The sequence below is a fragment of the Colobus angolensis genome, unplaced genomic scaffold, assembly GCF_000951035.1.
Source record: "Colobus angolensis palliatus isolate OR3802 unplaced genomic scaffold, Cang.pa_1.0 Scaffold105, whole genome shotgun sequence".
NCBI classification, from domain to species: Eukaryota; Metazoa; Chordata; class Mammalia; order Primates; family Cercopithecidae; genus Colobus; species Colobus angolensis.
Genome location: NW_012111475.1, coordinates 4,955,507 through 4,978,584, shown reverse-complemented (window position 1 = coordinate 4,978,584; position 23,078 = coordinate 4,955,507). Strand labels below are relative to the sequence as shown.

Below are 23,078 nucleotides of genomic sequence, written 5' to 3'. Positions count from 1 at the left end.
TGCTCCGCTAAACACAACTGGAGGGGCGGCTAAGCCATGGCAGTCCCCGGCAGGTGTGGCCATGCCAGAACTCGGTATATGTTTATCTACATGGACTTCTGAACAGTGAATTAGCAGCAGACATAGTAACTATTTCCTTGTCAGCCTCCCAAGCTTAAAGGCTGGATCCATGTCAGGAATGACAGGTGAATAACAGCCACACGAGTGACTATTAACTCCAGTGTCCACAGGTTGATTTGCTCGTGTGTATTTGCGGAACTTCCTCTGTGGCCCAAGTGCCAGGATGAGCCACGTCCGTGTCTCATTTAGGAGACATGCATGATGGGCCTCTGTCCCCCCAAGCTGAACCGTTCAAAACCAAGGAAGGAAAATTATAGCATCAAAAGGGATTAAAACTAGTGATTTGCTGCTTGAGCATTTCAAATAGATCTGGAACACGTATGATTCACTGACTGGAGAATAACTAAGAGAAAAACAAAATCATTTGGTTGCCAGGGCAATGTTTTCCAGCAGAATGAACACTCTAAGGAAGCCCGTTCCTAAAGGGTGCCTCCCGGTAGCAAAGGCCTGACGCCTTCTCCTCCGCCTGAGTGTTGGCGTGCCATTTTTGTATTCCAACACAGGCCTGTCTATGACTTCCTCCCGTTCCCTGCGCCTGGGCTAGATTAGAGAGGTAGGGTGTTAATGGTGGACTTGATGAAGATTGAAGACCCATTTTCTCCCCCTTGAGACCAGCCTGATTTGGACAAATTGAGAAGAACAAAGCAGCCCCTTTCTGTCCTTGGGAGGAAACCTGTTCGGTGTCTGCTTTTGCAGCTCCTCCCTGGAAAGGGGCAGGGGCGGGGGCAGTCAACAAAGACCCCTGCTCAGGGAGGAGACCGTTTCCTGCCGTCGCCCAAGCCCACCAAGTCACACCAGGCCCGCTGCCTCCTTTATTGGTGCTGCCGGTTGGGGGAGCGTGAGTTGGAGCCTGGGCTGGAGGGTAGTGAGCTGCCACTGGGCGCCCGCAGGGCATGGGAGTCGAGCTGCTGACCGGCCAGACTGGTGTCCCCCGTCCCCGATTCCTCGCTATTTTCCTCCTTCTGGCTGCTCTGCTGCTCTGGACACTCAAAGTGGACACAGTGGAACACCTGGGAGAGAAAAGGAAAAGGCCCATGAGTGAAGGGTCAGCACGCGGCCCTGGAGCTGCCGCAAGTCGGGACCCTGCCCTGCCCAGCTTGGGGGCTCCCACGAGGGAGTTAGCGGAAATCCTTCCCACTGCCCACGCCTGCCCCGGCGCAGACACCTGATGGCAACGAGCATGCTGTAAAGACATTTTGATCAGTCAGGATGAAAGGAAATGGGCCAGTGGCCCAGAAGTTACAGACACCATGACATGGATTCCTACAAAATGTTCACATTGGATTATTCCGTTTTTGCTAACCTTTGTCTAATGGGTTTTTCTCTTTTTAATTCATTTTTGTATTTGGCAGTTGGGTTAAAAGTCAACAGGAGTTGACTGTGGTGGTGGTGGTTCAATTCTGTGAGGTTGTGGAAAGCAGGTCCGCAGATGACGTCCACCCTGTGTGGCATCTGTGCCTTCTCCCCGTGCCTGCGTGGGTTGTCTCTGGGTACTCTGGTTTTCTCCCGCGTCCCAAAGCTGTGCACATGAGGTTCATGGGTGCGTCGGCAGGGCCCCAGTCTGAGTGCGTGTGAAGGCGTGTGCGCGTGCCCTGCAATGGGACAGTGTCCTGTCCTGAGTTGGTTCCTGATGCATAATTCTCCCTGGCCCTGCAATGGTTGAGCACAGACCCTGTCAAGGCAGCTGTGCTGGGGAGTGGACTTCAACCTCATATGGCTCAAGCCAGCCTGGAACAAACGCCCCCAGTGTGCAGAAGCCAGCCACCTGGCCGACAGTCACCCTCTAGGAGCTGAGAGAAGTTTGCGTACCTGACAGCAGGCCAGCCTGGAAGCACCATGAACTCTGTGCCAACACCGTGCCAGCACCGTGGAGACAGGGCACAGCACTGAGCTCAGCGCCCCACAAGCAAGGGTAAGCCATGGCCCTGACCTGGAGAGTAGACAGTGTGCTTCAGGGGGGACCTGACATGCATGTGTGAGCTGAGGGGTGCAGGAGAGAAGGGCGGGGTGGGGGCTCTCATTGGCACAGCACGAGCATGTGTGCACACACATACACACGCCCTTCTACCATGGAATCAAGTTCACAGAGACAAATGTAGTATCAACTGCAGAATTATACTGAAAATATAAATTCCATGCTTACCTCCCTGCATCACTATCTTTTCCATATTCCCACTTCAATTCATTTATTGACCGCTGTTTACATTTCACATTTCCTCATGTGAAGACTGAGACCGTGTCTTCCTGGTGTGTCCACTCTGTTTTGGAAGCTGCCATTTTCTTTTAGAGGGAGCTGATTTCTCTCCTTACCGGGCAGGGTCTCAGACCCGGTCCTTGCTTCCTGCAGAGCCCTCACTGCTTCACGGCTGAAGCCGCCCCCACTTAGCCTATGTCTCCCTCCTTTTCCTTTCTTTCCTTCCTTTTTTATAAAATCTCCTTCTGTGGGTCCATCTGCAGGGCTTACGTCCTAGGGGAAGGCCTTATGTGGAGATCTGAACACTACTTGGGCCATCAGCTCTGCCCTGGGCTAGGCCGTGTGAATCTGGGAATCATCCTCTAGGTGACAACCATTAATCCACTCCTCCATCAGCTGCACATTCTTGCAGCTTTTCAGTAACAACACTGCCCTGGGCATGTTGGCCACTCGTGGATCACTTGCCTTATGAGTGCTTCTCCTTCCACGCCCAGGGATAGGTGAGGTCAGGCTCTGCAGGGCCAGGGCACACCCGAGTGTGCAGTCCTGGTCCTCAACACACCCCCAATAAAGCTTCTCGTAACCCAGCAAATATGCCATTCTCTTTTGCAATATGACCCAGAGCCATATTCTGTTCCCACGCCCACACACAGGACTTTTCAGGACAGGCTGCGTTTTACTGCTCCTTCCCCCTGCTGACACAGGAGCTCTTTATCCTGCCCTATCATGTTCTTTAATCGGTTATTTGTGTAATCCCTGCTCTCCCTGCTCCGTCAGTATCTCTGGAGGCTGCTCCCCAGAGCCTCAGGCTGACACTAATCCTGGAATTGACTTACATTTGTCCTACTCCTTATTACCTTTCCTCAAGCTCGCTCCTCTGGCATTGAATGGTTTTTCTCTCCTTTTGCTCTTGCAAGGTTCTCTACAGTCCTGTTAATTTCCAGGCCAGCTCTTCCCCCCTCCCCCGGCCCGCACGCCTTCAGGGTGCCTCCTGCTCCGTGGCCCACCCCGCTGCCTGCCTCCTTCTACTCATCTGTCAGCTCCGATCTGACTCCAGGACAAGGCTTAGTTATCCTTCTACCGACTCGGGTTCTTGCACAAGAATAAACAAATCGATAAAAACCCTGGATTGAGAAATAAAGTTAAAAAAGACCTCAGAGTGGCCTAGTGTTACAGCTTGCTCTTCAGAGCCGGCCGCCCACCGGAGGAGGGATCAGGGCGGGCCTCTGCTCCGCACTGTGCTGGTAAGAGCCTGGGAAGAGATGCTGTCTGTGGTGAGCATGTGATAGACATTCCACGACCCGACCTGTCGGTGCCCTGGTTCTCACTCTACTTCTCATTTCCAGCTGCATTTATCTCTTGTCTAACTTGGGCAGTGGTAAGGGCACAACTGTGTTTAGCCCATTAGCCAATTTGTTTTCAGTTAATAATGCAAATGGCTGTTACTCCCAACACACCTAACAAGACTGACAGCCAATCTCAACTGTTGCTGTGTTTTCCTATGGATATTTCTCCTAAAGAACTCCTAACTGTCTCTCTCCCTGATGCCACTGAGCTCACAGCAGGCTCTGCCATCAAGTTAGGGGACTCTAGAAGCCCCTGGAAGCCCTAGGCCTTAATTGCCTGACTGAACTCCCTGTGGCTCTGCAAGTAACTGGGGCCATCTCAGAGCTGCGTCCCAGTCTGTGGCCCCAGAATCCCAACTAAATGAAGTGCAGTCTCCCTGAGCATCTCCACGAGGCCACGCAGGTGCTGCCAGATTCAAAGGCAATACACAGGCAGTTAACTGTATTATATCACAAACTGTGTGGCGAAGATTCTAAGTGAAAAAGAGTGTTTTTACAAATGGATAGGCAGGTGAAGAGGCACAGCATGCCATGGGTGGGAGTGGGCAAGCTACAGGTGACAGGTGGGGAGGGAACAGCCTCTGCACACAAACAGATAAGCGTCACATATGCAGCAGACACGGCCAGAGGATGACGCTGCACACGTAAGCAGGGTCAGGAGGTACACATACCACAAGCACGAAGCACCTCCTACGTGCCTGACTGGACGAGGTCCCAGCTGCCCTCAGAGGGTGTACAGTCCAGTGAGGCCAGCAGTCACATAAGCCAGGGAGAAGGAGCCCCAGGGCCATAGAGGAGTGGGACCCAGCCAGGTAGGGAGTCAGGGAAGGCTTCCTGGCAGAGGAGACATCTGAGGTGAGTCTGGAAGGAAGAGGCAGCCAAGCTAGAGAGGATGGAGAAGGGGGGACTTGGTGTGGAAGGAAAACAGGAAGAACTACACAGGTTCTCAAGCCAAAGGGTGGTGACAGAGCAAGGAGGGCCTGGAACAGCAGGGTGTGGGGTGGAAGGGTGGGGGCAGGGGCCACACCCAATGGGATAGGGTGAAGGCCTGGCCTGGAGCTGGGCAGGGATCCTGATACTCTTGGACAAAGGAGACTATTTATTTATTTATGAGACGGAGTCTCGCTCTGTCGCCAGGCTAGGATGCAGGGGTCTGTCTCAGCTCACTGCAACCTCCGCCTCCCAGGTTCAAGCGATTCTCCTGCCTCAGCCTCCTCAGTAGCTGGGACTCCAGGCACCTGCCACCACACCCAGCTAATTTTTGTATTGTTAGTAGAGACGGGTTTCACTATGTTGGCCAGGCTGGTCTCGAACTCTTGACCTTGTGATCCGCCCACCTCAGCCTCCCAAAGTGCTGGGATTACAGGTGTGAACTACCACGCCCAGCCTAGGAGACTCTTTAAAAACGAATCTTTCTTAAACTAAAAAAGTTATTTAAAAAGGAATATATGTTTGTGGTGACAAATTCAAATAACAAGTATTTTTAAAAACTAGATGACAACAAACCTTTAAACCTTGGCATTAGCCATTTGGAATCAATAGAAAGGAGTCATTTTCAAATTGAGAAAGAAAAGAATCTGGTAACAGACTAGGTGAGACTGACAACGGAAAGAAAAGGGACACAGTGACTGTCGGGGCTCCCTGGAAGGGACGGGGATGGGCATACTGTGGTGCTACAGAAGGTGGCCAGCAGCAGGTCTGGGGCTCCAGGCACAGCAGCGCAGACCTGCACTCATGCCAAGGACTCTCACAGACCCTTTCCCTGCGATGATTTCACTGAGTGCAGACTCCAGCAGGTGCGCCCACAGTGCGGCCCCTGCCCTCAGGACCTCTCGGGCAGATGGGGGCAGAGGCACCTCTGCTGGGACGTGTGTTCACTCTTCTGCAAATGGCAAGTGGGCAGGCTGGGAATGAACCTCAGGGTTGTGCATCCCTTAAGCCTGGACCTTTCCACTGTATCAACATGCCTGCCTCATACAAACAATTCTACCAGCACAGGGCCAGCAATATTTCATACATCAGAGGCGAGGGAGAAACTGATTCTGCCTGGAAGAGAGGTCAGGGCAGGCTACAGAGAGGAAGGTGTGCACAGGTGAGGTCTTGAGGGGTTGGGAGGCAAAGGGAATGAGAAGATTTCCACATAAAGATCTGGGCCCTGGCACCTCACTCCTGGCAGCCTGTCTGCACTTCACTCTGGTCACCCTTCTATGGAGCAGTGTGCCTGGCTCATTCATCTCTGTTGATGGTTTAAGCCTAGCAGCCTTCAGCCAAATGTGGCAACTGTGTAAGCCAACACCCAGCTAGCTCCTAGACCACTCAGATGCCCATCAACGTGTACGAGGCTGGGGTTACTTCTCCTGGGACCCCAGAAATCCTCAGATTTGCATGCAATGCACATGGGCATTCAGGGGGGTTTGTGGGTAGTCCCAATTCTGTTCTTGGGAGCAGTAGTGAAAAGCAAGCCTGTTGTGGGGAAACTGGCACCTTCACTGGTGGCCACGCTGCTGGGGCTGGGCGTGAAGCTGCCTCCGGCCCTTGGAGAGGAGTGTGAGGGAAGGGAGGCGGCAGTGCTTTTTATACACAGGAGCTGGAGGAGGGTGATGGCAGCTTGGAGGAAGTCATCACTGCCATGGTGGAGGGAAATCTGGAAACACTGGGCAAGTGGCCCTCTCCATCCCACCGTAACCCCGAGCTCCTCAGCCCACTTCTTTCCACCAGGCACCTTTGGGCCTCCCTCGAGGTGGAACAGCCAAGTTCTGAGTCTCTGCTCAGAAGCTCATGTGATTCAATTTCTTTTCTCCAACCTTTCCCAAGACTGCAATACCTCTTGGAAAGGATGTGAGGCATACCGCACTATGATTTATGCAAAACCATTACTCCGGCCGCCGCATCATTCTCCCTTCCCCTTTTCAGCAATCATGTATCCCATTAGCCTGTTTGATTGCCGCTGCTCACAAAGGGGCACCTTCGCTGAACCGTCTTCAATGGCCTCTGGATCTCTCCCCCGAGAGAAGCCGGCTAATTTGGAATGTGGTCGTGTGTATGAATCCGACACAGCCCCAGTCACAATCGTGTGTCCTTTTCTGTAGCTGCTGTTTATGATCACTTTGCCTTGCCTCTCTGGGAGCCATAATTCACAACATACTGGAGAGAGCCTGGGTGTTCTTTTCTCCGTGAACCCTGGACAGGATGTACACAAATGTGCTAGCCCCTTCTTGGTGACCAGGCTAATTCCTCAGCTGGCTGGTGGCTGCTGCCTCTCATTAGAGGGATTCCCTAAGCGCTATTTGCTTGACACATTTTCAAGGTTTTTAAAAGCAGAAGCCTTTGCTAATTTTCCCAAGTTGGCATAAGAGTCCACTGTGAACTGCGGCAGAAATTGGGGAAATTTAATAAATGTTGATCAATGACTCTGCCTTGCTTTCCTGGTTCCTCCTGAGTAATTTCCACAGACTGCTTTCATGCCAACCAATGCAAACAGGATTTCGGATCCAAGCTTTCAACTTACAAATGCAAGCTGACAAATCTTTATAAAACAGATACCTACCTCCTGATGTCTATCCACAAGTCAGATGCAAAGCCGTGGCTTCTAACTTACGCTCCCCTAAAGATCCCTTATTTCCCTTTCACAGTGGCTGGTGTGGTGGCATCACACACCCACCCAGCGTTCAGTGACAAAACAGATCCTGACGATGGTCACCATTAACACCTCTCTCATGCTCGCCTCAGAGCAGAAGTTAACAGTCCATCTACAGACCATAGAGATGTTTTGTTTTTGTTCCTTTAAAAATGAAGATGAGTGCCTCCAAAAATATATCCCTTTTTATAAACCATGGTTTTTTATGTGCATCCGAACAGCCCAACACATTGTTTTCACTTAAGGAATCATTTCATAGGGGCCAGGTGCGGTGGCTCACACCTTGTAATCACAGCACTTTGGGAGGCTGAGGGAGGTGGATCACTTGAGGTCAAGAGTTCGAGACCAGCCTGGCCAACATGTCAAAACCCTGTCTCTACTAAAAATATAAAAATTAACCAGGTATGGTGGCGCACGCCTGTAATCCTGGCTGCTTGGGAGGCTAAGACAAGAGAATTGCTTGAACCTGGGAGGCGGAGGTTGTAGTGAGCCAAGATCATGCCACTGCACTCCAGCCTGGAGACAGAGTGAGACTCTGTCTCAAAAACAAACAAACAAACAAACACACACACACAACAAAAAACAAAACCAGGAATTACTTCATAGGGAGACATTTCCAAATTGTGAGCAACAAATTTTCAGTATTGCTTAGGGTGATAGGATACCCAAATATTTTTGCACAAGTACTTACCCCTACTAGGTATGGAAGTAAGTTTCTGGGTGACAGTGCTTATATATGGCAACAACTTTTTTAAAAAACTTTACAATATCCTTTTCTCATATTCACATAGGCCAGGATACCCACAGATAACTGGAACGCTGTTGCTTGGAAGGTTCTGGAGGAAGAGCCTTTCCAATCCATATAACTCTAGGCAGCCGTGGAATTCCTGCCCTGTTTTTGATGTGTGTACACTCCAGAGCTCCAGGGAGAGAGTTACTCTCTTGTCTTAATGGATTCCGCCAAAGAGTGGTAGAGGTTTTTTTTTTTTGAAAAACTAAGAAACAAAAAAAGGGAAGTGTTCTTGTTTGCAGGCTTCTGGGATGCCTGAATCTCCCCACCTGGTAGATTTGGCCTCACCAGGGCCCCCTTCCCACACTGGACAGGCACCAAGAGAGCCTGGCCATGGCCCTGATCTCCCCACAGGGCTGGCCGATGCGTCCCCAGCTGCCTGGGCGGTTCTTCACTTAGTGTGACCAGGCTCCTCATGTACCTTCTGTCTCAAAGGGCTCCAGCTGCGTGGAGGCTTCCAGCATCACCCCTCACTGCTGGCACAGCAATGGGACACATCTGAGGGGAACCTCACAAGCTGCTGTTTCCATGCGTCTCACTGCTGGGAGGCTCCTGGGTACTCGTCTGCCCAAGTCTGGGGGCACTTTCTCCCAGGCCAATCGAGGAAGGAGAATTACTGATGCTCCAATATGACAGGTCTATCTAAGGATTGTGCAGTGTCTGAAACAACCACATGTGCTCAATGTTGTCCTGCTTTTCCTCTCTTTTCTTCCGATAAAATCTTTCATAACAAACATTTAAATATGAAGAAGCCCACAAAAGGTCTTCTTTTATAATTATGAAACAAACTAAATATTTTTCTGCCTTTTTTCCTGTCTTACTGGGAAGGAGGCTTTAAGATCTAGTTTACTCTCCTTATTTCAAAGGCAAGTGTCCTGAGAGGCAGGGAGGTGAAATGACACTGGGGCCACACAGCTGGCTGGAGGTGAAGCTGGCACCAGTGCCGAGGCCCTCTCCCTTCCTTCCACTCACTGCTCGTCCTCCTCAGTGCATCCTCCGCCCCCCTGCCTGCCCAGTGCTGCTTCGTGGAGCCAGCTTCTAGAGCCTCTGAGCCCCTTTCTTCTTAGCCTGGCTCTTCTGAGGCACCTGGCTTTGATCATTCTCTGCAGGTATAATCCTTAAATCCAAGTTTTTGTTTGGATGGCTCAGCTTTCACTGCCTCTCCCCTAGCCTATATTTTTGTGCAACCGAATGCTTCCACAGTCTTTTATAACCATCAGAGCTCTGCCATTCTCCAAGGGCATGGCAGTCACAGCCTTGGTGCCATCTTCAGTTATTCTTTGATCTGGCTTCAGGCTGTCACAAGTGATTCTGAGAGCTCATTCCCCTTGGAATCCTGCACCAATGCTCTGGCCCCTGGTCTGATTTATAGAGGGGTTACTGTGTGCTAGGCACTGGGCTGGGTGCTGAGGACACAAAGATGCCACAAGACAGTCTCTGCTCCCAAGAACTGCAGTGTGGTGGGGACCTAGTCAGAGCCTTCTGCTAGGACTATTATGCAGATTCACAGGTGCCAGGCTACCCGCTGGGCCTGACTGTCCCAGCTGTCCCTGCACTGCCTCCTCTCTGGCCCAGTACCTGGCATACATCATACAGGGCCTCTGTGCTGCCATCTGAAACCTAAGTTTGTTTCCATTATTTCTATTCCCAAGCAGGTTTTCTTTGTGGCTATCCATTTCCAGTTGCTGGGACATGAAGCCCCTGGAGGGCCAGGTGCTCTCCCGCACAGAATTGGAGTCTGAAGGCTGGAACCAGTGCTCTCTGCAGACCAGGAGCTTTTGTTGGGAGAGGCCTGCCTCTCCATTTGCTCTCTCTGCGCTCTACCATTGGGACGTCTGCTTCATGCTGCTGCTGGCCCACTGGGAGTTCAGGCCCTGGAGCCGACTGCTTTGAGGTGCTTCTGGGCTGAGACAATGGTCCTCTGGAGGATGCTGCAGGGGAAGTCCTCGGGGAGCCAGAGAGAGTGGAATGAGACCTGGGGCGGGGGACCTGGGATATAATTATCACCATGCCAGGAAGGAGCATTTCTTTCTTTTTTCTTTTTTTTTTTTTTAAGAATCTGTTTCCTTGTTTTGTTTTTTTCCACTAGAGCCCCATGTTGCTATGGGAACGGGTGGCATGGGAGCCTAGAGCCACTCACTGGCCTGGCCGAAGCCCGTAAATAAATTCTGCCTCACTCTAGGCCCTGAGCTGAGTGGTCCTGGAGGGTAGCTCAAGCAGCCACTTGCAGACTTTCTGTCCTGCTGTCGGCTCATGCAGATGCTCCTCTGACACGCTCGTGGGTTGATCACTCTCCCTGGATAAGGAGTGGTGAGCATGCAGAGTGGTCTGCAACCTCCCACCCTCCCGGGTCCTTATGTTTATAAGACATAAACTCATTCATGGCTCCCAAACTCCAAGGGCCAGGATCACTAGATCCATTTTATACAGATCAGAACTCACCCTCCTCCTTCAGGGCTGGCTGCTGTTTTCATTCACTGATGTCTCTACCATCAGTCAGGTACAGCCATTTGAAACCTCACCCAGAGTTGAGGGGCTTTTTATGGGGATTCATTTCTATCAGGTGGTGAAGCTGCCATCCCCTTAAGGAAGGGTCCTCCCTCAATTTCTCCCCAAGATCTAGCACAAACTGGTGCACACAGCATGCTCAGAGCCACCTGCTTATCAATGCTTGACTCATAGAGTTCTGGGCCAGGGTGCAGCTGGGCTCATTTTGCACCTTGCCATCTATTATGCCTTTGTGGGAGATGCAGGGGCCTCGATATTACCGCCAGACTGCCTGGATTCACGTTCTGATTCTGCCACTCAAGACTGGGGTGATCTCGTACAAATTAGTTAATGTCTTTCAGCCTCAGTTGCCTCTTTGCTTAAAACCAAATTTTTACTGCCAAAACTATGTTATAAGGCATAGTTTTCCCATAGAAATACCATGTGGGGCAAGAAACAGTGGTGCCTCCCCCTCACTGAGGAAACCCCAATTCTGGCTCAGATAAGATTCATCCCCTTGCTTTCTTTTTCTTAGCAGTTTTATCACTTGTGTATGCATGAATGTTATAGTTAAACTTTGCCTTGAAGTTTCCATGAATGTAATCCTAGTATACATATTCTTTGGTGTCTGGCTTCTGTCCTTCAACACGCTGTTATGTTCATCCACCTACAGTCCCTGCAGCCCATTGTATGAGATGCTGTCCTTTGCTTATCCATCCTCCGTGGATGGACGTGCGTGGTGTCCCGTTGGGTTCAGGATGAACAAGGCTGCGGTGAAAGCATCCTCACTGTTGCCTCCTAACCTCGTACAAGAGCTTCGTCGGAGAATATACATAGGAATGGAAGTGAACGCTCAGCCATAGGGTGAATGTGTGCACACGCTCCTTTAGGACAAAATGCCAAACTCTTCTCCAGAGTGACAGGGTCAGTCTATCCGCCCACAGCACTGGAGGAGAACTGCCCACTTCTCCACAATTTTGCCAACACTTAGTATTGAGTTTCCTCATCTTTAAAATGAGGGTGAGAGTGGAACCTACTTCATATATGAGGATTAAATCATGTAATAAAGGGCTGGAAGAGAACCTGGCACACAGTAAGTGCTCAGCAAATACTAGCTACTATTACTGTAATTAATAATAATGACTATTATTATAAGGGTCCTAAGCTAGGAGATGCTGAGATATCTGGTGCGCATACTTTCCCATTTACAAATGTTTCTGGTTTAAGAAAATCCTCCATATGACTACAGAAACTCTGTCTTGGAATGCCACGGCCTCTCGATAATGAAAAGTTGGTTTATTACATCTTTTCCTTTATTGCTTTCTTTGATTGACTGGGAGAGGGAGAGATGGGTGTACAGATCAGATCACTCACCCATTCATTCAGCTAACAGGTCCTCTATGCTTACATGTGCCAGGCACCATGCTAGGTGCCAGGGATACAAAGATGAATCTAACACAGCCCCCTCCTCACTATATAAATTCAGTAGGTAAAATGGAACCTGAGAGCTGCCTAAAGCCTGTCAATACCATCCTCAGTTTCTGTTATTGACTTAGTAAAAGCTTTCATGAAGGTTCTGGTGAGCAGAAGCCCTGTCTTTCCAAATACCTTGCAGAGAGTTTCCTTTTCCTACAGTCCTTTTTAACCCTCCAGACTGCTTGTGGCCCCTGAGCTCCCTGCATACTGAGAAAAAATCACTCTAGAACTTTGAAACCCATGTTTTCATAAAAGCCACAAAAAGAAACAGGCATAACTTCTATTTCTTGAACACCACTGACTGATTTTCATGGGTGCATAGACTTGATCTCATTTACTGCCAGCTGGGTTTCTTTAAGGATGTAGGTATGTGCCTTTGTTATTTGCTCAGATAATTAATAACATGAAATGGAAGAGTTGCTGGAGACCCCGCACATCAGAACCAGTGCGGTTCTGAGCACAGTTTTTGGGGCTGAAACTAAAGATTCCCTCGATGTTTGTAATGTTGACAAGGTCCAGTTTATTTTAGACACAGGAGACTTAGAAGAGGAGCAGCGTCTGTCTCCCCAGTGGCTCGGAGTTGATTAGCATTGAAGGCAGGTGGGTGACCACACAGGAATGACCAAGAGCTTGCTAAGCTGGCAACCGAGACCACCATAAAGTGACGGAGGAAATGGTCGAGAAGGACCTTGGCCACAGGCAGTAGGGAGAATCAGGTGCGTGGAAACAATGGAAGCAGAGGGTGGATGTGCTGAAAGACACACCGACATCTGTCTGCCATCTAGTGCTGAGCATGGGAGGAAGACAAAAGAGTGGGGGGAAGCGTTCGAGGGTGAAGAAGAGACAGGCGTGAGCACCCGGCCAAGCACAGGGGAGCTTCCAGAGCCAGGCGAGCAGGCAGCAGAGGACGACAGAAGCACACACTGGGGGAGTGAAAGTGGAGTGTTCTGAGGAGTTAAGATAAATGATAAGGATGATGCTGAGTACACAAGGAACAGGGGTCACAGAAGGAAGTGCTGGAGTCTTTAAGAGGTAAGCATTGGGGGAATTTATTGACAGAAGTTGTAAACGTAGCTAAAAAATTAAATGAATTCATTGCTGCAGTGCTCACAAAGGAAGATGAGAGACAGATGCCAGCAGCAGACGTGCACTTCCCAGAGGAGAGGGATGGAATGCTGCAGAAAATCAGAAGCGTGCCAGAGCAGGTGATCAAGAAATCTAAACTCACAGACTACCGAGGCCACCATCGCCTGAGAGCTGGACGGATCGGAGGGAAGTGGGAAAAATTAGCATGCAGCAGGCGGAGGCTGAGCGTTTGGATGCAGGAAGGCCTGGCCGACTGGAGCAAGACAGATATACACCTACAGTGGGCAAGAAATCCCAGTCCGCCTTAGCTCAGACAGGCCAGCCCGGGGGGCCTGCTTCCATGCACTGCCTGCTGTCTGCCTTCTCCTATTCCAGCAGCCGCCGGGGTGTTTGGAGTTCGGGGCAGTTTCCATGGTCACCGTGCAGAGCTATTAACTCACTGGGCTCCTGCCCCCAAGAACGACTTCAGGTCTCTCTAAACAGCCGGCCGCTCTGCTAGCTGCTACTTACACACTGTCCAGGCCACTTCCCGCCTTTTGCCAAACTGCCCAGCCACCGTCTTCTCTTGAATGCTCTTCCCAGGAGCCTCCACGCTGCGCTTCCCTACCAGTCCCTGCTCTGCCTGCTCCTCTCTCGATGGGGAAGCACCTGCAGAAGACAGGCCTATCTGCGCCATTTGGCAAAGTGTTTCTTCACCCAGATTTCCCTGTATCGTACGTACACAGACAGACCTTTCCATGCCATAGACCAACTCCATCGATAGTTTTTGAAGCTAGCACAAAGTCTCTGGGTTCACAACCACTGAGTAGCTAGAGGGACACAGTGTTTCTCTGGCTCTGACTAAAACGAAGGCCACTGTTATGGACTGATGCTCGTGTCCCTCCCAAATTCCTCTGTGGAAGTCCTAACCCCTAATGGAATGGGATAGAAGTGAGGCCTTTGGGAAGTGATCAGGTTCAGCAGAGGTCATGAGGGTGGAGCCCCCATGATGGGACTGGTGTCATAGGAAAAGAGACTGAGCGCTTGTGCCGGCGCCCTCTCTCACTCTCTCTCGCGGAAGTGCACACACCAAAGGAGGCTGTGTGAGGACAGAACCCAGAAGACGGCCCTCACCAAGAACCAGAGCCTGCTGGCACCCTCACCTCAGACTCCCAGCCTCCGGGACTGTGAGAAATCAAAGTGTTACTTTAGCCAATGGAATAGCCAGCTGAGACAGCTGCTGATGTCACTTAGCAAGTAAGTAGGGACAGACGGAGGAAACCCTGCATCCTCTGGCCTCCAGGCCACGCTCCGTAGTGAGGGAGGTGCCCTGACCCCCATTTCTGATGGCACAGTTCTGGCTCCCATGGGACTGTGAATCAGGGTGGTGCCGCACACTCATCTCCAGCCTCCTGTCCTATGCTGCAGCCTTCCCCAGCTCCATGAAGTGCTCCTGTCCGTGCGGTCATGTCCTCTAGAGCCGTCTCTCCCAGGAATCCTGCCTGACCAGCCCAAGTCATCCTCCTTCCCTGATGTGATCCCTGTCCCTCACGCCTCTGAACTTTGCCATACTTGCTTACACACATTTCCACTGTTCTCTGTTATGACTTTTTTCAAATAATGTCCCAGAACCCAGTATGCTGCAGTAAAGAACATTCTCTGAGGTTTGCTATATTCTTGATGCCCAGTAAAGTTCAGCTTTATTGTACATTTTTTGTTTTTTGAGTCAGGGTCTCACTCTGTTGCCCAGGGCTGGAATGCAGTGGTATAACCATAGCTCACTGAAGCCTTGAACCCCTGGGCTCAAGCCATCCTCCTGCCTCAGCTTCCTGGGTAACTGGGACTACATGTAGGTGCACACCACTGTGCCTGCTAATTGGTTTTCTTTTTTTCTTGCTTTTTTTTTTTTGAGATGGAGCCTCGTTCTGTTGCCAAGTCTGGAGTACAGTGGCACGATCTTGGCTCACTGCAACCTCGGCCTCCTGGGTTCAAGTGATCCTCTTGCCTCAGCCTCCCACGTAGCTGGGATTACAGGCACGTCCCACCATGTCCGGCTAATTTTTGTATTTTTAGCAGAGATGGGGTTTACCATGTTAGCCGGGCTGGTCTCAAACTTCTGACCTCAAGTGATCCACCTGCCTTGGCCTTCAAAAGTGCTGGGATTATAGGCATGAGCCACCACACCTGGCCTTTTTTTTTTTTTTTTAAAGTAGAGACAAGGTCTCACTATGTTTCCCAAGTTGGTCTTGAACTCCTGGGCTCAAGCGAACCTGTGGCCTCAGCCTCCCAAAGTGCTGGGATTACAGGTGTGAGCCAACGCACCTGGCTTATTGTGCCTTTTTCTGTGCTCTGAGAATGAGATCCTGTTCATTATGTATTTTATGACTTAAGATGTTTCCTGGCCCAGCATGGTGGCTGGTTCACGCCTGTAATCCTAACACTTTGGGAGGCTGAGGTGGGTGGATCACCTGAGGTCAGGAGTTTGATACTAGCCTGGCCAACATGGTAAAACCTGTCTCTACCAAAAAAAAAAAAAAATACAAAAATTGGATGGGTGTGGTGGCGGGCACCTGTAATCCCAGCTACTTGGGAGGCTGAGGCAGGGGAATCACTTGAATGCAGGGGCAGAGGTTGCAGTGAGCTGAGATTGCGCCACTGTACTCCAGCCTGGGTGACAGAGTGAGATTCCGTCTTAAAAAAAAAAAAAAGTTTCTCAGTTGGCAACACTACTTTGAGGCTTTTTTCCCCCTGATCAATAACTGATTCAAAAAGACAACTGAGCAAGTTATTCATGAGCCAAATGGGACGGATTACAAGTTAACTAGTGACCTACTGTCCAACCCATTTAAAATGGCTGGTCCAATCTCCACCAAAGTGGTCGGGGCCCCTTGCACAAATATTTTTGGGAAACTCATCATGAAAGAGAGGTCTTACACTCCAACTTCAGAGCTCTGTAATGGGAAATCATTCTTCATCTAGAATAGCTTCAAAAAAAAAATGTCCAAGATGCTTTTCTTCTTCCTTGGTCACTGAGGAAACAGGTTTGGGACCGAGGGCAGCCCTAGAAGAAGGCTCTGAGCAGACTCGCCTTGCTGCTTCTTAACCTTTTCTGACTTGAGAATTCCTTCTGTTGTAATACAAAATTTCAGAGTTCCATTTAGGAATTAAAGAAAAAAAACAGTCTAAAATTTTGGGGGGGATGCACTGTATAAAAAGCAAGAACTGCAAATGAAACAGTTCATTCGATTTCAATATGTTACTATGTAAAAATTTCAATTGTTTATGACCTGGTATTTATAATTCTCGAATTTTTCTTTAGAAAACATCAGTTGGTTTACTTTTATAGTTTTCAGGTTTGTTTTGAAATAAAGAGGCAAGAGGAAAAGTTCCAGGTTTCTGTTTACAAGCTCCTCTCTGCAAGAAACACATTGTAGATGTGGACCATTTTTATTCTAAATAAATACAAAGCCAAAATGAATTTAAATTATCACAATATTTTCACATTTATAAATGCTTTTGGAAGTACCAGAAACACCTTGATGTGTTCTGGGGAAATTTTAATTCCATAAAGACAATGCATGAATCCTGAGCACAGGGCCCATTTGCTGGATGGAAACGAGGAGCCCTGTGTTCAAAAAGCAGAAAGAAACCTTTCTGCTTTCATCTAGGGTCTCTCTCTCTCAAGCTGTCACGCTAGTTATTATTTGCTACTTAATGATGTGCTACCTCGGGCACAGGGACTGCCCCCCCCCATCCACCACCCCCAGCCAGTGTAGCCCCTCACGGGCACCCAGGGCCCTGTTCTGTGACTTGAGCTCAGGACTCACACCAGACTCTGGCCCCGTCCATCCCTGTGCCAGGGCCCCTGCTGGGGGTGGAGAGGGCAGTGATCATGTGTGAGATGAGGAGGGGCAGGCCAAGTAGAACCCAGGCATCCTGGCTCAGGGAGTGGGTGGCTGAGAGCTCATGGCAGGAACGTGGGAAGGGGCAGGAGGCAGGACTCCATGTGGGCTGAGGCTCCAAGGTCCTGGTGTGTGTTCCACTGTGCTGTGGAGCTTCATTTATAAAACACAATTCAAAGGTAAAAAGACCCTAAGCATTTCAAGATGGTGCCACAGAGCATTAAACCTCACGCAGTGGGTCCCATGCGACTGTCGTGGTGGCACACCATAGAGCCAATCCTGCATACATCTGAGAAAGATCATGGAAAGGCAGAATTGTAGAAATGTTACTACTTTTATGTTTCTCATGTACCTCTTGCATTTTGACCCATCATTCCCTATGCTGCCTCTCTCAAACCAGGGGTTCTTTGGAGGTACACGCTTGACACAGTGTGACGATGAAACAGCAAGGGAGTGACAGGTCAGCAGCACGGCCGCCTGCTAGACACCATGCTCAGAGGGGCAAGGAACCTCATACAATTGCTGTCATTTGGGAGGGCTGAGGACTCAGAGACAAGGGATGGGGTGTTTGACCTCTCAAGGCGTCTGTGGTTGGCCGATTCCACAGAAAGCTGTAGGAATTAGCAAAGCAATAGGAGCTGGCTTTTGTTTGCCAGTGAAGAGATATCAAAAAATGATAATGATATCCCCACTGTGCAATTGCAGGACTTTCTCCTTACCATGCTGTCTGAACAACAGGCCATTAGCAGGCAGAACAAACAATTCCACTTAACTCAGGAGGTAGCATTTACCTGTACAGCACCTCTCATGAAAAGAGACCCTTACCTCATTTGCTGTGTTGTGTGTCCCAACGATACGGATGAAGGAGGCAGGCTGTCTTTCAAAACTCACTGACTGCCAGGACCTGGGAGAGGAAACAACCATTTGCCTGGTTAGACAGTGCAGTTAACTGACAGTGTGGCTGACAAAGTCATGTCCGCTGAGGGAGGGCTTCCTGTCCTCGGAGACTTGCACAGTAGGAGGGGCTGGGGGCAGGGCTGCACCTAATGCATGGCTGAGAGAGGCAGGACATACACAGTGTCCCTATTCAGGAGCTTACAACCCCATCCCAGAAGGCACTCCTCCCCATCTGTGAATGTCACTTAGGGTTCTTACAAAGCCCTCCATAAACAAGCACAAAGTGCAGACCAGGCTCATTACGACAAGAGTGTGGACAAAGAGATGTAATCACGGTGGCAGGAGGTCATAATACATTTCCCCATCTATAAAATGGGGCCATGATGGGGCCCACCTCAGGGCTGTTGGCAGAATGACCTCAGTCATTCGTCAGACACACATCTGAGGGGGAGCAGTTACTCAGCACGGGAGGCTTCTGGGAGGAGGAGAGTTTTGAAGAGGGCAGGGATGTGGGAGGGCTGCGGAGTTCCAGCACTTGGGTTGGGGCAGCGGGGGTCCTGCACTACCCTCTGACCCCACTATGTGAGTGATGGCACATGGGGGTTTTGGCAAGTTCTCCACAGGCCTCTACCCCCTCCTTTCCTGCTTCCAAAATGCTGCCCCCAACACCATCTATTCTCAAGAGACTGGCCTGGCTCTGTCTGGGTGGTTTCCAAAGCATCCCCGATATTTTAAAGGCAGTTCCTCATTGATCGGCACGGGCCAGGCCAGCTCATTGAAGACTCAGCAGAGCAGGTCTGAGCGGACCTGAGAGGAGGAGTTCTGCTCTTGGCTGAATGCTCAGCAGCTCATCAGAATGCACCGGAGGAGTGCACGGCACCCACGACTGTAAACTCCAATCATATTTTCTGTAATAAATGTGACGAGTTCACAGTTGTTGCCATCCCTCCTCCGCTCTCACAGTGGAAATGCCAGCTGCTGGGAAGCTGTTTCCTGTAATTGTCTAATTACCAAGTAATGTTAGCAAAGAAAATATCTATGTATTTGCAGTTTGCTTTCCCCCTTTGGTTTCAGGTGTTCCATCTTCCCTCTCACTATGAACTTCCCACTGAGATTGATTCACTGCCACCTGGACACCTGTCCCCTTAAGGTCATTAAAAAGTCATTACCATCTTGTGTGCAAAGTCTGTGCCCCTGAAACCAGTGTTCTGGAAACAGTTAGAAAAATCTCTCTCTCCGTAAAAATGCTATTATTCATACATGAAGGTGACGCCATCTGACCATGCCCAGGGCTTGTGCTGGTGCCCTATTTTCTTGGTGAGCGACTGCTGTCCTCCCAGATCCCCAGCTCTCTTGGAGGGTCTGCTAGATGGGATGCAGCCCGTGGGCCGGCAGGGGTCCTGCAAGACCCTGTGGGGTTTCCACAGGCCTAGCTCTCTCTTGTGAGCCAAGCAGTGGAACTGACCACACTCATGTTCTTCCTCCAGCAGGTGGGGGGAAGTGAAGGGAGCGGCCCCTGGCCAAGGTTCACACTGGGACATCAGAGTCCCATCCCTGTCCCTAAAGGAAGCTAAAGAGTACACTAAAGCTGGCCCACTGGCTGCTTCTCAGGCCACGCCTCTAGGAAAGAGAAACAGAAATAGGATGAGTGACAGTAGCTGGTGACAGCTATTAGGTTCCAGTCACAGTTTCACAAAAAGGACTGGCATGGGGAGGTGGTAGGAATGGAAGAAACTGAGCAAAGATTTTGTTCTTCTCAGCCTTCTAGCTCGATGCCTGTCAAATATCCAAGTGATTCTGGACAGTTGGAAGCTCTTGGTCCTAAACAACATGTGTGTAGCTCTGAGAGTGAAGGCAGGCCCAGAATCATGGCCCTGTGGTCCCACATACTCCTCCCTCCATGATGCAGAGGAGGTTCAAGGAACCCAGGCAGTGAGGTCTTGCTGGCAGCCATCCTGGGCAGAGCTGGCCTGAACCTGGGCCTCCCTCCCCTCTCTCCCTTGCTGTTCCTCTTGCCTCCACTCCCCTTTCCCTATGCCAGGCTTCTGCAGTGGGTTTAGGGCTCTGGGCTCTGGCCCCACTGCCCTTGTTTCTGCCTGGGGAGGCAGGGGAGGCAGGGCTGGCAGGGCAGCAGCCTGAGCGGGAGGGAACATTTGAGGAGATCAGAAGGTCTCAATTTAATACCAATCCTCCATCACACTGCATTAATATCTAATCACAGTGGACTTCAGCCTGAGAGTTGAATATATGATTTCATTTTCAGCAGAGCCGGATACCAATTCTGAGACCAAAGTATCAGTAGTAAGGGAAGTTGGTTAGAACGAGGAGATGAGCATCTATCTCTCTCTCCCCATCAGATTCCATTTCCCCGGAACTTCTTCAGAATAACTTGTCATGGCTGCTTGAAGGGGAAATGACAAGGTGGCACCGGAGTGGTCACCACCACGACTGTGCCACATTTGCAATCACTGTGAAACCTCAAAGGAGCTGCCTCGGCTGAGATTTCACAGGGCCAAAAAACACCAGCATTGTTTAGTCAATGCAAAAGCTTGACTGCCATGTTTACTGGGCTTTATTGATAGCTGCATAAACATTCCAACTCACCAGGCACTCAGAATCTCTTCTCTAGTAGGCAAAACTTGCAGGAAAGACAACAGACCACTAGAGGCATGGCAGCCTGCCCAGTTCAGAGCCAGGGCTGGGCGCTTAGAGGAAGGTGTTTGAACAGGAGCAATGAATGTCAAAAAATAAATGTGGTCTTAATAAAAACAAAAAAGCTTAATAAAAACAAAACACCCACACAGGATTGAAGTCCCAACCCCAAACTGGCTCTGACTGGATGAACTGTTACCCTCCCCTGAGTGTACTTTCCTCATTTAAGCAATGCTAACAGAAATAACACCAGTCACCTGCTCGCAGAAACACATGTAGAATGAGGTCCCAATTATGTCCAATTGTAAATATGTCTCTATACACATAGGTATGATTTTTAAATTTTAATTATTTCTTATTTAATAAAAATTTTAAACTTATTTACTTTTTAAATTCTTTATTTTTTGTTTATTCTTCACCATGCACACATGTGCAGAATTATACACACATGTATTAAAACATAGGTGTCTGTAAGAATGCTTGCGAAAATGTTGGTCCAGATTTTAGCTTTGGATGGAAGAATTTTAAGAGCCATTTAGTTTACTTTGGTGCTGTTCTGTACTGTTTGAACTTGGTAGAATGTGTAATACATGTAAGCAGTAAACAATGTACCTATCTTGCCTATTGTCCGAGGACTTAATAATACAGATCACATGGCATGGAGCCAGTGAGAATGCCAGCACTGCATTATTATGCCAAGTATTCCGGTGGAGAGGACCACGGGTGACAGTCAAGACGGCAGGCTTTCCTCCTGGTCTCTCAGGACTCAGGGCAATGTGGCACAGGGGTGCAGAGCATGGGCCCTGGACCCTGGCTGCCAGTGTTTGAATCTTTATTTTGTGCTTTTAACAGCTCTAGCACCTTAAGCAAGTTGCTTAACCTCTCCAGGCTGCAGTCTTTTCATCTGTAACATGGGAATAATAGGAATAACTACCTAAATTTTTTGGGTAAAGATGAAGTACAGTAACAAATGTAAAACATCTAGAAAAGTACTGGCATACATTAAACACTAAAAAAAATAGTTGATAGTGTTACTACTACTATAATTACATTCAGCCAATGAGTCTGGACAAGACACACTGTGTTTCTGGGCCTCATCTGTGAGTTGTCAAGTTTGACAGTATATGATTCAATGATTACCACAGAGGTTCCTGGAGCACCCAAGGTGACTCCCATCAGCACCCATGTCTTGGAGGCAGACAAGAAGCTGGGCTTTGGAAGAATTAAACAAGTATGTTTTGAATACATCCTTGCACTTGGCACCTGCTGGGTGTTATGGAGGACATGTGTAAGATGTAGTGCCCCTTCCTCAAGAAGTGTGTAATCTCACCAGGGAGATTAGCTCTCCTTCCACAAACTCATTAGAGAACAATGCAAACAGTACAGTGGTCCCAACTTATAAACTGGTGGCGTTCCAAAACTTGCCTTGTAGTTGGTTGTTTGATGCTTGGAAACAATTTTTCCATAGAAATAAGGCTATACATTTTGAGAGGGTGCCCAGGCCCACCCACAAAACTCAATTTAACCCATAATGAAGCTAAAATACTATGTATATGAAGTTTAAAAAAGGAAAAAAAGAGATATTGTTGCCAGAGTAGTAATTAAGCAAGCCAGATAAACAAGGGATTTAAAATAATCTTTCTAAAGCTGCTGCTTGAGGAATGAGGATTAAATTCTGTAATGCAAATGAAATCATGGGGATGTAGCTGGAACATGGTAGGCGGTCTGTTAATAGGGAAAGTTAAAAAACGGGCCAAGTTTGTCATCCTAAAAGCCTTTCCCATCCACAGACCACTGAGTGGTTTACAAAGTGTCTTAGAGTCGTGATCTATCTCATTTGGTTCCCAACACAATCTTTTAGGTAGGCAGTCAGCAATCTGAATCCCATTTCAGAGGCGAGGAAACTGAGGCAAAGAGAAGTAATCTGTGTGACATCCTAGAGCTGTCAGGATAGAGTCAGCAACAGAAGCCAGATTTAATGACTGTGAGCTGAGGTTCTTTCCACCAAAGGGCAAGATGAAGACACCAATCCAGAGGCCCACGCACTGACTAGTCACTGTCCCCTGGGTTTTATTTTGCTGGCTCCCAGAACATTACTGACACCTCATTTATGTGTTTGTGTCATGACTCCGGGGCCAGAAATCCCAGTGGCCAGAACCATACGGATCATACACACGAGCGGATCATAAGGTGGCCTCAGGTAAGTGACCATCTGCTAAAGTCTCTGTTTCCCAAGTGAAGTAGGGGTGGTAACAGTATTTACCATCTGGGGTTGTGAGGACTCAAGGAGAAAACACAAAGAGCATGGCACGTGGTGAAAGCAAATTAACTGTTGGCTATTACTCTCACCTCTTTACATTCACACATATGGCAAACTGGAAAGAAAAGAGGCTCAGCAGGTGCTCTCTCTACAAAAAGATCAGCATGGAAAAAGATCTAAAACAGAAGGCTTGCTCAAAAGCACGTTAGAGGACAATATGTACAATATGGGATTACACACACTAAACTGTAT

At 49.2% G+C, this 23,078-nt stretch overlaps 1 protein-coding gene across 3 annotated transcripts in view; it reads right to left on the bottom strand.

Annotated features, from left to right (window-relative positions):
• Positions 1–476: 476 nt before the first annotated feature.
• BTBD9 (BTB (POZ) domain containing 9) overlaps positions 477–23,078 on the bottom strand; it is a 445,323-nt gene continuing 422,721 nt past the window's right edge. For all 3 annotated transcript variants that reach the window (XM_011944428.1, XM_011944442.1, XM_011944434.1), the window contains 2 exons: positions 17,843–17,921; positions 477–1,130 (listed from right to left, as the gene is read on the bottom strand). In XM_011944428.1, the coding sequence (XP_011799818.1) occupies positions 933–1,130; positions 17,843–17,921 (277 nt within the window). In that variant the 3' untranslated portion in view covers positions 477–932. The remainder of the gene's footprint in view (positions 1,131–17,842; positions 17,922–23,078) is intronic.